At 34.6% G+C, this 12,458-nt stretch overlaps 1 protein-coding gene across 6 annotated transcripts in view; it reads right to left on the minus strand.

Annotated features, from left to right (window-relative positions):
• Positions 1 to 12,458, minus strand: part of EPHA7 (EPH receptor A7) — a 179,840-nt gene that overhangs the window by 115,118 nt on the left and 52,264 nt on the right. For all 6 annotated transcript variants that reach the window (XM_033234640.1, XM_033234643.1, XM_033234642.1 and 3 more), the window contains exons 4-5: positions 2,903 to 3,058; positions 1,343 to 1,678 (exon numbers count right to left, since the gene is read on the minus strand). In XM_033234640.1, coding sequence (XP_033090531.1) covers positions 1,343 to 1,678; positions 2,903 to 3,058 — 492 coding nt within the window. The remainder of the gene's footprint in view (positions 1 to 1,342; positions 1,679 to 2,902; positions 3,059 to 12,458) is intronic.

Here is a 12,458-nt window from a genome sequence, read left to right on the forward strand (position 1 = left end):
GTTAAAATTGGCATGGAAATGAAGAATAGTCTGTGAATATAGACTAAAATGAGTAATAGATTATTATCCCAGGAATTTGGGATAATACTGGTTGCTTTTAGACAGCCAGCCAAAGACCAAGAGGACCTTGTTATTAGCTTATTACATTGTTCACACAACACACTACTCTAGTGAAGGCCCGATTTTAATATTGCTGATAACATAGCACTTTGTTGTATTTACTACACAGCATCTATCTTCAGCAATAAGAATTTTTCAAAAGACTGAGAAAGCCCCTAATTTCTGAGATTTCCTTCAGCAGTAAGTTTTTTCTAAAGGTTTGGAATGTCTCCAATTTGTATTTTCCAAAACATATCTAAGCACAACAAGGAATAACTTAAGGAGGGCATTTCAAGTGCCAGCAAGAAAATAAGTGAAGACTGCTTTTAGGCTAAGCTACAAGTTCACAATTATCATGGTTATGCCATTTCTTCTGAAATCCTCATGAAATCTGCCATTTATTCTAATATAAAAATGGAAATTAATATGATCACAAATCTACTGATGAACTTAAAATTCCCTCATGCATATTAAAATGCAGACTTGTCATATATTACAAAGATCATAGTCTACGTAGTAAAAAATTGGGTAACATTATGTGAGACAATGAAGCCAACTCTTTCATTATTCCTAATTATCATGTAGTTTGTGATCATGAGCATACCAAACAAAAAGGTAAAAGTGTGAACATATCCTTTACTTCATTTTGACCAATATTTTCACTCTGCTCCTCTAGATCTTTCAGTGAAGTTATTTGTTTTATAGCAGTCTTAAGGGTTTACAATTTTATCTCTCTTTTTTTTTTTTTTTTGGAGAAAGAGTCTTGCTCTGTCACCTGGGCTGGAGTGCAGTGGCGTGATCTTGGCTCACTGCAACTTCTGCCTCCCAGGTTCAAGTGATTCTCCTGCCTCAGCCTCTCAAGTAGCTGGGACTACAGGCGTGTGCCACCATGCCTGGCTAATTTTTGTATTTTCAGCAGAGATGGGGTTTCTTGTTGCCCAGGCTGGTCTCGAACTGCTGACCTCGTGATCTGCCTGCCTCGGCCTCCCCAAATGCTGGGAATACAGGTGTGAGGCACTACATCCGGCCAATTTTATCTCCTTTTATTTCTCCTGCCAGATCTCTGAAGATGTTAATGAGTACACTAATGGTATAACAAGCAACAGGAAAAGTTAAAGCTGTAAATAATCAACAAGCTGGAAGAATCAAGCTCTGTGTAGAGAAACTAACTAAATATTCAAGCAAGACACCTTATTTAGGTAGTCACATTATTCCATTCAGTGAAGATAAGCAGAAAACATACCTGCTTGACCAGTGGTGATACTGACAGCTGCAAAGAGCCTCTGGGATCGGCTTAAGTCAGAAACTCCATTTACAGCTTCAACTTCAAAAGTATAATTAGCGTGGGCTAGCAGGTCCATGACAGTGACATAGTTATCCTCTAATCCAGTCTGCTGGGGCATGTATCCAATGTTACTCCCACAGGGAACACATTCGCCTTGCTCCCAACTGCACCGCTTACACAATATTCTGTAGGTCACATCGTTTCTTCCTCCATTGTCTGCAGGAGGACTCCATTCCAAACTTACTGTGGTTTGGTTGATGTTGAAAATCAGGTTCTGTGGTGCAGATGGAGGCCCTTGGGAAACCAAGAATAAATAAATAAGCAAAAACAGAAAAACCAACAAAAAAAAACATGCAAACAAAAAGAACAAAAGGATCCGTGTGAGGCATTAAGCTTAGTGGCTCAATTACTGAAGAGAAAACGAGTTGAAATGCTTTCTTTCACATAAACATTTCATTACCTTTACTAGAGAAGCTGTATAAAAGCTTCCTTGAATTCACTTGGCAAGAGGCTTTATTTATTTTCCTTTTAATACGTCAAAATGAAAACAGGATAACAACTGTCTTTGTACTTTTGCCACAGTCTTTAGCTATTTTTCTTCCAAGCAATTAAAAGAGTACAGTTAATGCACCTAAAAAAAACAGCTGTGCAGTAGTTTAAAAATAGTTCTCCTTTTAACCATATAACGGGGAATACATTTATACATTTTAATGTACTCAAGAATAATTTATAGCAATGTCTGAGATTGGCTTTGGATTTGGGTCTCTCAAATATTCACTAATTGAAGAACCAAGATGTGAGGTTTGCTCTATTTAGTGAGATCTGCTGTATTTGGTAATGGAATTTTAATTCTGAAGACATTACTTTTTAATAACATTTAATATTCATGCAAGACCCTAGTAACTTATTTATTTATTTATTTTGAGACCAGGTTTCATTCTTATTGTCCAGGCTGGAGTGTAGTGGCACAATCTCGACTCACTGCAACCTCCGCCTCCCAGGTTCAAGTGATTCTCCTGCTTCAGCCTTCTGAGTAGCTGGGATTACAAGTGGGAGCCACCACATCCAGTTAATTTTTGCATTTTTGGTAGAGACAGGGTTTCACTACGTTGGCCAGGCTGGTCTCGAACTCCTGACCTCAGGTGATTGTGATCCACCCGCCTTGGCCTCCCAAAGTGCTCAGATTACAGGCATGAGCCACTCTGTCTGGCCGACCCTAACAACTTTTAATTTTGCTTATGATTCTTATGAGATACATGTGAAAAATGTTATTAAAATGCATCTCAATTTTGCAGACATAGAAATAACACCAAAGTTGATGTAAGATATATTTATATTACTAAACCTATCTGCTTATGAAAAAAATATTTTCGTATCTTAATATTTTAAAATAATTTTAATATTTAAGTATAATTAAGAATGTATCACAAATTCAGTATCTGTTTCATTGATGTTACAACAGTACAAATGAGTAGAAGGGATTGGAAAGTCCTTCTTTACTTTCATAGTACAACTCACTTGTGCATGCAACGTACGGTGGGTCAGATGGAGCCCTGTAATACCCATCTTCACATTCACATCTGGAGGAGCCCTCTTTATCAGAAAAACTGTGAGTTGGACAACGAGAGCACTGAAGATCTTGAGAGGAAGACTTGTAGAACCCACGGCCACAGGCTGGGTATGCAAAAGAAAACAAAAATTGAGACATGAGAGCAAATCGATCTTTAAAGAAAAATTGTATTACTTAGCAATGAATCAAATATTAAATTTGATGTATGAAAAACAAGCTCTTTATGATAAAATATTCATTTTAGGGTATTTCAGTAGCCAAATGTTATGATAGTTCATTATAAAACAAAATAATAGAAACAAAATGATACAGCAAACTTGCACCTGCAGTTGGCATCAGGCCAAAGTCTACAGGAGAAAACTGAATACAGGCATAGTTTATTTAGACAAAACCTTAGAACATTTAATTCTGATATATAATTCAAATCTAACTTTGATTTCAACGTAATTAACTTGTTTGTTGGTCTGCATTAGAACACTTCAAGTTATGTTTTCTTAATATAATATAGCTTTAAACTAACTTTTGACATGTTGATTTGGTTCATGTTGAAAAATATTAATGCAACTTTAATTATCAGACTAGAAATAATAACTATGTAAAATTTTTCACCTGAAAAATGATAGAACTATATTTTCCCAAATTTTCAGGAAACTCCAAGATATAATTTCAACCAATTTAAGTTATAAGGCAGGTTGCTTTCCACTAAGTGAACTTCTTTGTTACTAACAATAATGAAATCCTATGAATAGGAGATGGCTGCACCACCAGAAACAAGGGGAAAGCCATCAACGGCAAGTAGATTATGGCCCTGTTTGTCCTCTGCTGAGAGAGGGTTAGGGTGCAATCACACTAACACAGCAACTGTTCTCAGCAATGAACAGAGATGGACAGAGAGCATTTCTGTCACCTCTTAATGAAGTTGCTCTTATTCATTTAGAGTCTGTAATTAAATCCAGTAACAGTGTACCATTTAATATCACTGGACATTTCATATATTTATATTTATCTTCAATGAAAATTTAGCAAGTTATTTTTTCATTATTTCAATAATTTTTATTAATATTATATATTGAAGAAATTCCATCTATTCTTCATATTTATTAAATTTTAGTAACCTTCATATTTAGCAAAAAGAAAATTATATCTGTGAACAAAAGTTAGGGAAAATTTAACATAAATAAAAATGTAGCATTTAATTTACTGGCTGAAAGTTCGTTTAATATTCTCTACTTGGGTATTGTGCAGAAAATTAACTACGTTTTTCACTCTGGGGGACATGGAAAGCAGGAATAATCCTAACATACTGAGATGTCATAGTTTCCAGAAAACGGTTGAGTCATCCCTTAACTTCTGTTCAAATGCTGATTTTTATTGCACAATTTCGATATATTTGGGAGCTCAAAATAATTTAGGGGGCATCAAGAAAGTAGATTTACATTAACAAGATAGGTATTTTATATAATTTAAAGACTCAATTTAAAGGTATGTTATGTTGTGAACATAGATCCATTGATTAATAGACAGATAGATAGATAGATAGATAGATAGATAGATAGATAGAGTTATACAGGGCTAAAACCATCTCATTGTAAATTTATGACCCACTATTGCCCTCAGAAGCCAGTTGACTATGTTGTCTTTAGTTGGCTTCTCAATTAATACAAGAGGAAAGCAGTTACAAAAACATTAGGCAAAGAAGCATAATGCATCTTCACTTGTTTTCAATAGCAATTATTACAAATATAAGGCACACAGAGAACAATGATATTGATTACTAAATATTATAACAAAAATATAAAACCTTAAAATGTTCCTAAAGATATGATCTTGTCACATTAAAAAATATGGTTAACAGAAAGGATAAAGGGTTTAGCTTAGACTTCTGGGATGGAAATTCTTCTTTTTAAAAATATTCACTGTATCTTGCTTTATGATTTATTTGCAATTCAAAGATCAGAGACAACATTCCATAAAACATAGAAGGCAATGCTTTACTCACAACTCTCTGTCTGAGACATCAAGGCCTGGAGAATTAAAACAAACAACTAAAGTAGACATACAGACCAAGAAGAGGTGTGTGCTGACAAGTTTTTGATGACATCGTGTGTATGTTTACTGTTTTACAGGGCAAGGAGGTTATGGGGGGACAATGGCAACATGATTTAACATTTCCAAAATGATGTCTACTAGTGGAATTTCTCAGAATTCTCATTCTCCTGTTGCAAATAAAAGCCTCTAAATAAAGGCTGATTCCCCTTTTCCCACAAATGAGGTGCAATCCTGGCTTAACTTACATGATTTCAAGAATCTATATGATACCTAATGCAGAGAAATTTCAAACTCTTATCACTTAACTTTCCAATTACATTGAATTTTGTTACCCTTTTAGCAGATGGGAAAACAGATTTAAAGCAAAAGTAACCTGAGTTCTTCAAATAATTCTGTTTAGAATAAAACTGGATTTAAAACACAGGACTACTGTCACTCAGCCTTACGCTATTCTACCATCATCATTTACTGTTAAATGAGCCAAAGTTTGACACTTATGTAATGGGACACACGGGCTTTAGCTACCCTAAAACTTAATTTTCAATGGATCCTTATTATTTTTATTATATATTTTTACTAATTGAAAGCTATTACTTTAACTTAGAAAGCTATGAAATAATATCCTAGCATACCTTAAGAAGAGATATTAAACTGATATTCTCAATTTCACTATGAATTTTGACACTGATGATACCTGCACAATTATGGAATATATGTATGACTATCATTAAATAGATAAAGGCAATACCGGAAAAATGTGATCATAAAAGTCTTAACATTTTTTCTTTGAAGTAATATTTTGTCTCAGCTCAGTTACTATTGAAAATAATAAGTTGAAGTGAGAGAGTTTTCATTTGATCTCAAAGGAAACTACCAATTTAGAGTGATTAAAAGTAAGTACAAAAGCGTTGGAGCAATGGTGTTGAGAGTAAAGCCAAGAACATGCAAAAACAAAAGCGGTACCTCTTAGGATAACAGTGATCTACTGGGTGGAAAAAGATTGGGAAAGCAGTAACAGATGCTCTTAAAATTAGAAATTGTGATAAGATAACTACACAAAATACCTACAGTGAAATACTCAGTGAGATAAAGCAGGGTAAAGTGGCATATCTGAGAGATACACACATACAGAAAAGTTAGATGAGCTCACCAACTACTCCCAGAAAAGCTGTGTGAAAATCGAGGCAATTTCTCCTCTCTCTAAATGCAGCTGGTTTTCTGGAAACTACGAGTAAAGTCTTCAGAGGTAAATGCCTTCTGAAACCTTAGAGATAAATTCCCTTCATACATAATTATGAAGTATACAACAATAACATTCTAGGAGTTGTGCAACAGCAGTTTTACACATTTTTCCTCTGCTTTATTTCTCAATTTGTTCAATAGCACGTAAACTCAAAGCAAACTTTAATTGATATAGCATGTGCTCTTTTATATAGTATGTGCTCTAGGATAAAGTTAGTTACCTTAAGAAATATAGCATTGTAACTGTGTCTTTTAATGTTTTTGCTTTTCTAACTGAACATTGTTTTAAAAGTAGTTTCACTATATTTATAAAAATTAGGGATACACATAAAATTTGTTTTAAATATTTAATTACTTTTGTAAAAAGAATATTTCACCTCTTATTTTAATAACAGTATTTTTCCATGATATCATGAAGGCCTAGGACTGATTCTTTTGACTGTTCTTTTAGTCCTTAGGGCCTTAATGAATAAAATAAGCTCATTATCCTAGAGTTAAAACCTGTAATCTTGTCAGATTTCATATGTTAAGCAAGTTTTTGCTTATCTGTTCTTTAAATGCAAAACCATAACCATCAAAGAAATAGGAAATCTAGAACATATATGAAACTTCTATATACCAGAATAATAATATTATTTACTGCAATATATCTACTAAATTATATTATAACACATTAAATCATAAGATCTGCTATATTATTTACTATTATGAAATAAATATAGTTTATTATATTTAATCTCAATCATTTAATATATTACCCCACAAAACTTATTTAAATAATATTTGTAATTCAAAATTTTTAACAAAGAACATGAAAGGCAATCAGGTTTCCCATTTATAAATTAATTATTTAAGAATAAAAAAGTACCAAAATTCTGAAATCAAATATATTTAAACATACAAGGGAGTTGATACCAAAACCTTCTATGCTGATTCTCCATTAAATTCTCCTAACAATCACATATTCCACAGTTGTCTTGAATAGATGTTTTGTTTAAGCAATGGGATGCCAGGCCTCTGAATCTATACTTCCATTATGCAGTCAGTGGACCAATCGGGGTACTCGTATAACAACTGTAAATGAACAATCCTAAAGGCCATCCAAAAGCCATACATTTCCATGCCTCTTTAGCTTAAGCAATTAGATAGTAATGGAATGTATCTTGTTCTTGAATGGGGGTGCAGATACCCATACTTGGTCCAGTTCTTTAGGTTTATGACCTATAGGTGCATGCTTGGGAGAAATCTTACCTGATTATATTTCTAAGGATCCCCCTTCCCACAATCTTGTTGTTAGAAAATCCACCTACTTCTAGAGTTCTTTTACAGCCAAAAAAGATTTCCTGATCCTTAATGGACTCATTTTTTGGAAGTCTTAAGCACTAACTTTTATCTTAGACATACTTTGCACCATCCTGAACATTAAGGCACTGATAATCCATATCTTGCTTGGCTATCCTCCATGGATGCACATTAGGAAAGCTTTGATAGGACACCAATGTCTTGACTCTATCACAATAATTGAATCATTATTAGGGCTTAGACATTTCTATATTTTAAAAAAGTTTTACAGGTGTTCAGAACCAACATCCTGGAGGTTCCAGGTATTTTCTTGGACTATCAAAGTCTCTAAAGAATACATGATAATAAAATATCTCCCCTAAAGCACCGAGGAGGTAAAATTAGATATTATCAAGAATTTTTTAAAAATGCAAAAACTAAAATCTATCAGTAAGCCAATCAAAAATAGGCAAGGAATCTGAATTGATGTTTCTCCATGAAAGCTATACAAATGAGTAATAAACACATAAAAAATGATGTGCAAATGGCTACTGAAAACTTCAAAAGATGTTCAACATCATTAACCATTAGGAAAATGCAAATCAAAATCACACATCCAGTAGGATGGCTATAACCAAAAAGATAGCAAGTATTGATGAACATATGGAGGAATTAGAACCCTCCTACACTGCTTGTGGAAATGTGTGCAGCCACTTTCAAAAAGACTACCAGTTTCTCAAAAGAATAAGCATTGTTACTTATACTCAAGATAAATGAAAACATACATGCACACAAAAACCTGTACATTAATGTTCATAGTGGAATTATTCATAGTAGCCAAAAAGTGGAAACAATCTAATGTCCATCAACTACTGAATGAATTAAATCAATGGAATATAATCCACCAATTCAAAGGAGTTAAATACAGACACATAGTACAATATGGATGAATCTTTAAAACATGCTAAATAAGAGAATCCAGTCATAAAAGGCTACATATTGTATGATTCAATTTACATAAAATATCCTAAATAGGCAAATCGATAGATGCAGAAAACAGATTAGTAGTTTTCAGGGGATGGGGTGCTAAGCAAAAATGGCATTTGATTGTTGATAGATATAAGATTTATATTTGGGTTAATTACAATGTTCTAAAAATGATTTGTAGTGATAGCTGTACAACTCTGTAACTATAACAAAAATCCATATATTGTACATTCTAATGGGGGAATTTTATGATATGTGAATTATATCTTAATAAAGGTCTTATTATAAAATCCATCAGGGCCGGGCACAGTGGCTCATGCCTGTAATCCCAGCACTTCAGGAGGCCAAGGTGGGCAGATCACCTGAGGTCAGGAGTTTGAGACCACCCTGGCCAACACGAAGAAATCCTGTCTCTACTAAAAATACAAACATTAGCCAGGCGTGATGGCAGGCACCTGTAACCCCAGCTACTGGGGAGGCTGAAACAGGAGAATCACTTGAACCTGGGAGGCGGAGGCTGCAGTGAGTCGAGATGGCGCCACTGCACTCCATGAAGAGTGGGGCTTAGGTGACAAGAGAGAAACTCCGTCTCAAAAAAAAAAAAAAAAAACAGCCGGGCGCGGTGGCTCAAGCCTGTAATCCCAGCACTTTGGGAGGCCGAGATGGGCGGATCACGAGGTCAGGAGATCGAGACCATCCTGGCTAACACGGTGAAACCCCATCTCTACTAAAAATACAAAAACGAGCCGGGCGAGGTGGCGGGCGCCTGTAGTCCCAGCTACTCGGGAGGCTGAGGCAGGAGAATGGCGTAAACCCGGGAGGCGGAGCTTGCAGTGAGCTGAGATCTGGCCACCGCACTCCAGTCCGGGCGACAGAGCGAGACTCTGCCTCAGAAAAAAAAAAAAAAAAAACAAAAAAACAAAAAACCATCAGTAATGTATCCTCAAATCTGAACATTTAAATAGGCAAATATTAAAAAAAAAAAACGAGTAAATTTTATTTGCTTATATTAGTTTATTTTTCTAACATATATACTCTATATGCATCAAATGTTATAAAGTTGCATTTAGATAAAAGAAATTACCTATGTACAACTACTGTGTACTCACAAAAATTAAAAACTAAAAAAAGAAATTACCTATGGATTGCTTTTAAGACTATTAGAAATCTACTATCAAGATATTTTTTAAATCTATTTGTTAATTTAGTATGTAGTTTTTGAGTTTCATAAATAATAGCTTATCTTTTATCTCAGGAATAATAATTTTATCACTTAAAAATAGTCTTGCAAAAACCAAGCTTACATTTAGGAGAGATTTTTGATATATTTTATACAAATATTTGTGATTGAATTTCTGAGTAGATATTAAACATTCTTATTTTTCACCTACATCACTTTGCCAGATGAGGGCTGGTTTCCTTCTCCCATCTCTCCACTTCTCCCCCATGAGTTAACTGAATACAACTTGACTCAGCTTCCTCAGGTCTTACTCCATTTCCAGACCTGTGATTTTAAGCACAATTGAACTTTTTCTGTAGGAATTATGTATGTCTGTGTGTAAAATATAAGGCTTTGCAGATGTTTCCGGCCACAGTTATGCAGCTGCAAAGAGTTTATTAATTATGAACTATAAGTAGATTGTTCCGTAATTGAAACTTTCTGGGCTTTAACATTATTGTAAAATCTACATACAAACGTAGTTAAGAATTCTAATGAATGCTGTTATTTTATTTATTGCAGATGAATATTTATCTTAATTCAGGCAACGTCAGTCTGTTTCCATAGGAGCTTTCAAATATTTGTGTTATATTAGTATTTATGTTTCTATAAGGCAAACAGGAAAGCACAGCTTATAGAAATAGTACTCCCACCGCTCAAAGAACTGACCTCATCTGGGATGGACAGATCCAGAATCTGTATTTTAATCCTATTGACTGTACCTCAGTGGGAATAATTTAAAAAGTCTGCCTAAAATACAGACCTCCTGTCACTAATATGCTATGATTTTTCATGTTGAGAATGAACAGCGGGCAGGGAGGATAAAAACAACATGATGTAATGAGTATATTATGGTTTGTGAAACACCATCTCTATCACCCTGGAACTAACATGCAAGAGTTTAGAAAAGATACCATGCAGAATATAAATGTTTTCATAACAGGTACTTAAGTGCTTGATGATAACACGGGGATTTTTAAAACTAACAAGAAAAACTCATTTCAAGGCATTTTACGTGTGTGTGTGTTTGTTATTAATTTGTGTTATTTAATTGATTATTTGATGTTTTCTTACTACCATATAGTAGGAAAGAAAAACATGTAAAATAAGAATCTTTAAAAAGTTTTGTTTTTAAAGTTTAGAATGTAAAATGAAATGAAGCAAAGCATTATGTAAACACATCTTTACTTAAATTTTCAGAATATGTTAAGAATCTAGTTGAGGTCTGGACTCTTTATTTCACCAAATGATCACTATAATTCTGACATCATTACTCAAATGATAAAAAAGAGAAAAAAAGTCGTTAGAATGTTCTATGATTCTTTTGTCTTGTTATGTTTTCTACTTTATAAATATGAGCCTATGTTGAAGAGGTACTATGATACAGTGAAAGAGATTCAGATTTTCATTCAAAGGATCTGTGTTCAAATCCACTCCACCATTTACTGCACACAATTGGGACAAAGTCACTCACATTAGTCTTCTACTTCCTTATTTCGTTGTTAACTCTAAAGTGCTATAGACATGGTACTTATTTTTTATATTTCTATCTGCAAATGATTGTTTATAACAATAACACAGTAATCAAATATCTAGCTGTTAAACTATCTTCCAATTGTTTTAATTGAAATGCTATCTTTAAAAAATGTATGTTTCCAGTCAGGCGCGGTGGCTCACGCCTGTAATCCCAGCACTTTGGGAGGCCAAGGCTGGCGGATCACGAGGTCAGGAGATCAAGACCATCCTGGCTAACATGGTGAAACCCCGTCTCTACTAAAAATACAAAAAAATTAGCTGGGCATGGTGGCGGTCGCCTGTAGTCCCAGATACTCGGGAGGCTGAGGTAGGAGAATGGCGTGAACCCGGGAGGCGGAGCTCGCAGTGAGCCCAGATCGCGAGATCGCGCCACTGCACTCCAGCCTGGGTGACAGAGAGAGACTGAGCCTCAAAAAAAAAAAAAAAAAAAAAAAAAAAAAAAAAAAAAAAAAAGTTCTTTTCTACCATCATCAGCCTAACCACCCCTACAAATATGCCATATAGAAACACAGAGTTCACCCACTTAGTCTTTCAGAGATGCCTTCACAAGCAAAAGTGTTAAAAAACGGGTTCTACAAGGCCTGTCCTGCATCTGCATGGCACCCCTGAGGGTGCCTGATTCTTGTCAGAGATCCGTCTGCCTACCGGTTTACCTCTAGCTTTCACCGTGCCATTGTTGCTGAACCCTGTCTGTATTTCCGAAGATGTGCACATTCATTTTGGTTCATGCAGATACGTATCCAGAAATAGAATTTTTAAGTCATGTAAATTACTAAAAAGAATCAACTTGTGCAAAAAAGGAAAGATTCAAAATGAAATGCAAACCCTTCTGGATGTCACTCAATAATGTCCTCATAGGTTTTCTCTGAGAGTTCACCCTATAGATTAAAAAAAAAAAAAATGAACTATGCAATCTCAGGATCTAGTAACTGGAAAGGAAAAGTACTAAAATAAAGTACTTTTAGTTCTAATTCAAGTCTGTGACAAAACAGTATTATTCTGGGGCTCCCAAGGACTAAAAATACTTAAATTAGGGGAAGTTAGCTTCATCAACTCAAACATTATATTATTTACTCGTAGGAACTTAAAAGTATGGCTTATTTGTGACACAGCACTATTTTATTCTACTAAAAATCTTCTTTGAGGACACGCCTTTATGAACAAGAGGCAACAATTAGGAGAGTTCTTAC

This window comes from Trachypithecus francoisi, unplaced genomic scaffold (genome assembly GCF_009764315.1).
Source record: "Trachypithecus francoisi isolate TF-2019V2 unplaced genomic scaffold, Tfra_2.0 Lachesis_group15, whole genome shotgun sequence".
NCBI classification, from domain to species: Eukaryota; Metazoa; Chordata; class Mammalia; order Primates; family Cercopithecidae; genus Trachypithecus; species Trachypithecus francoisi.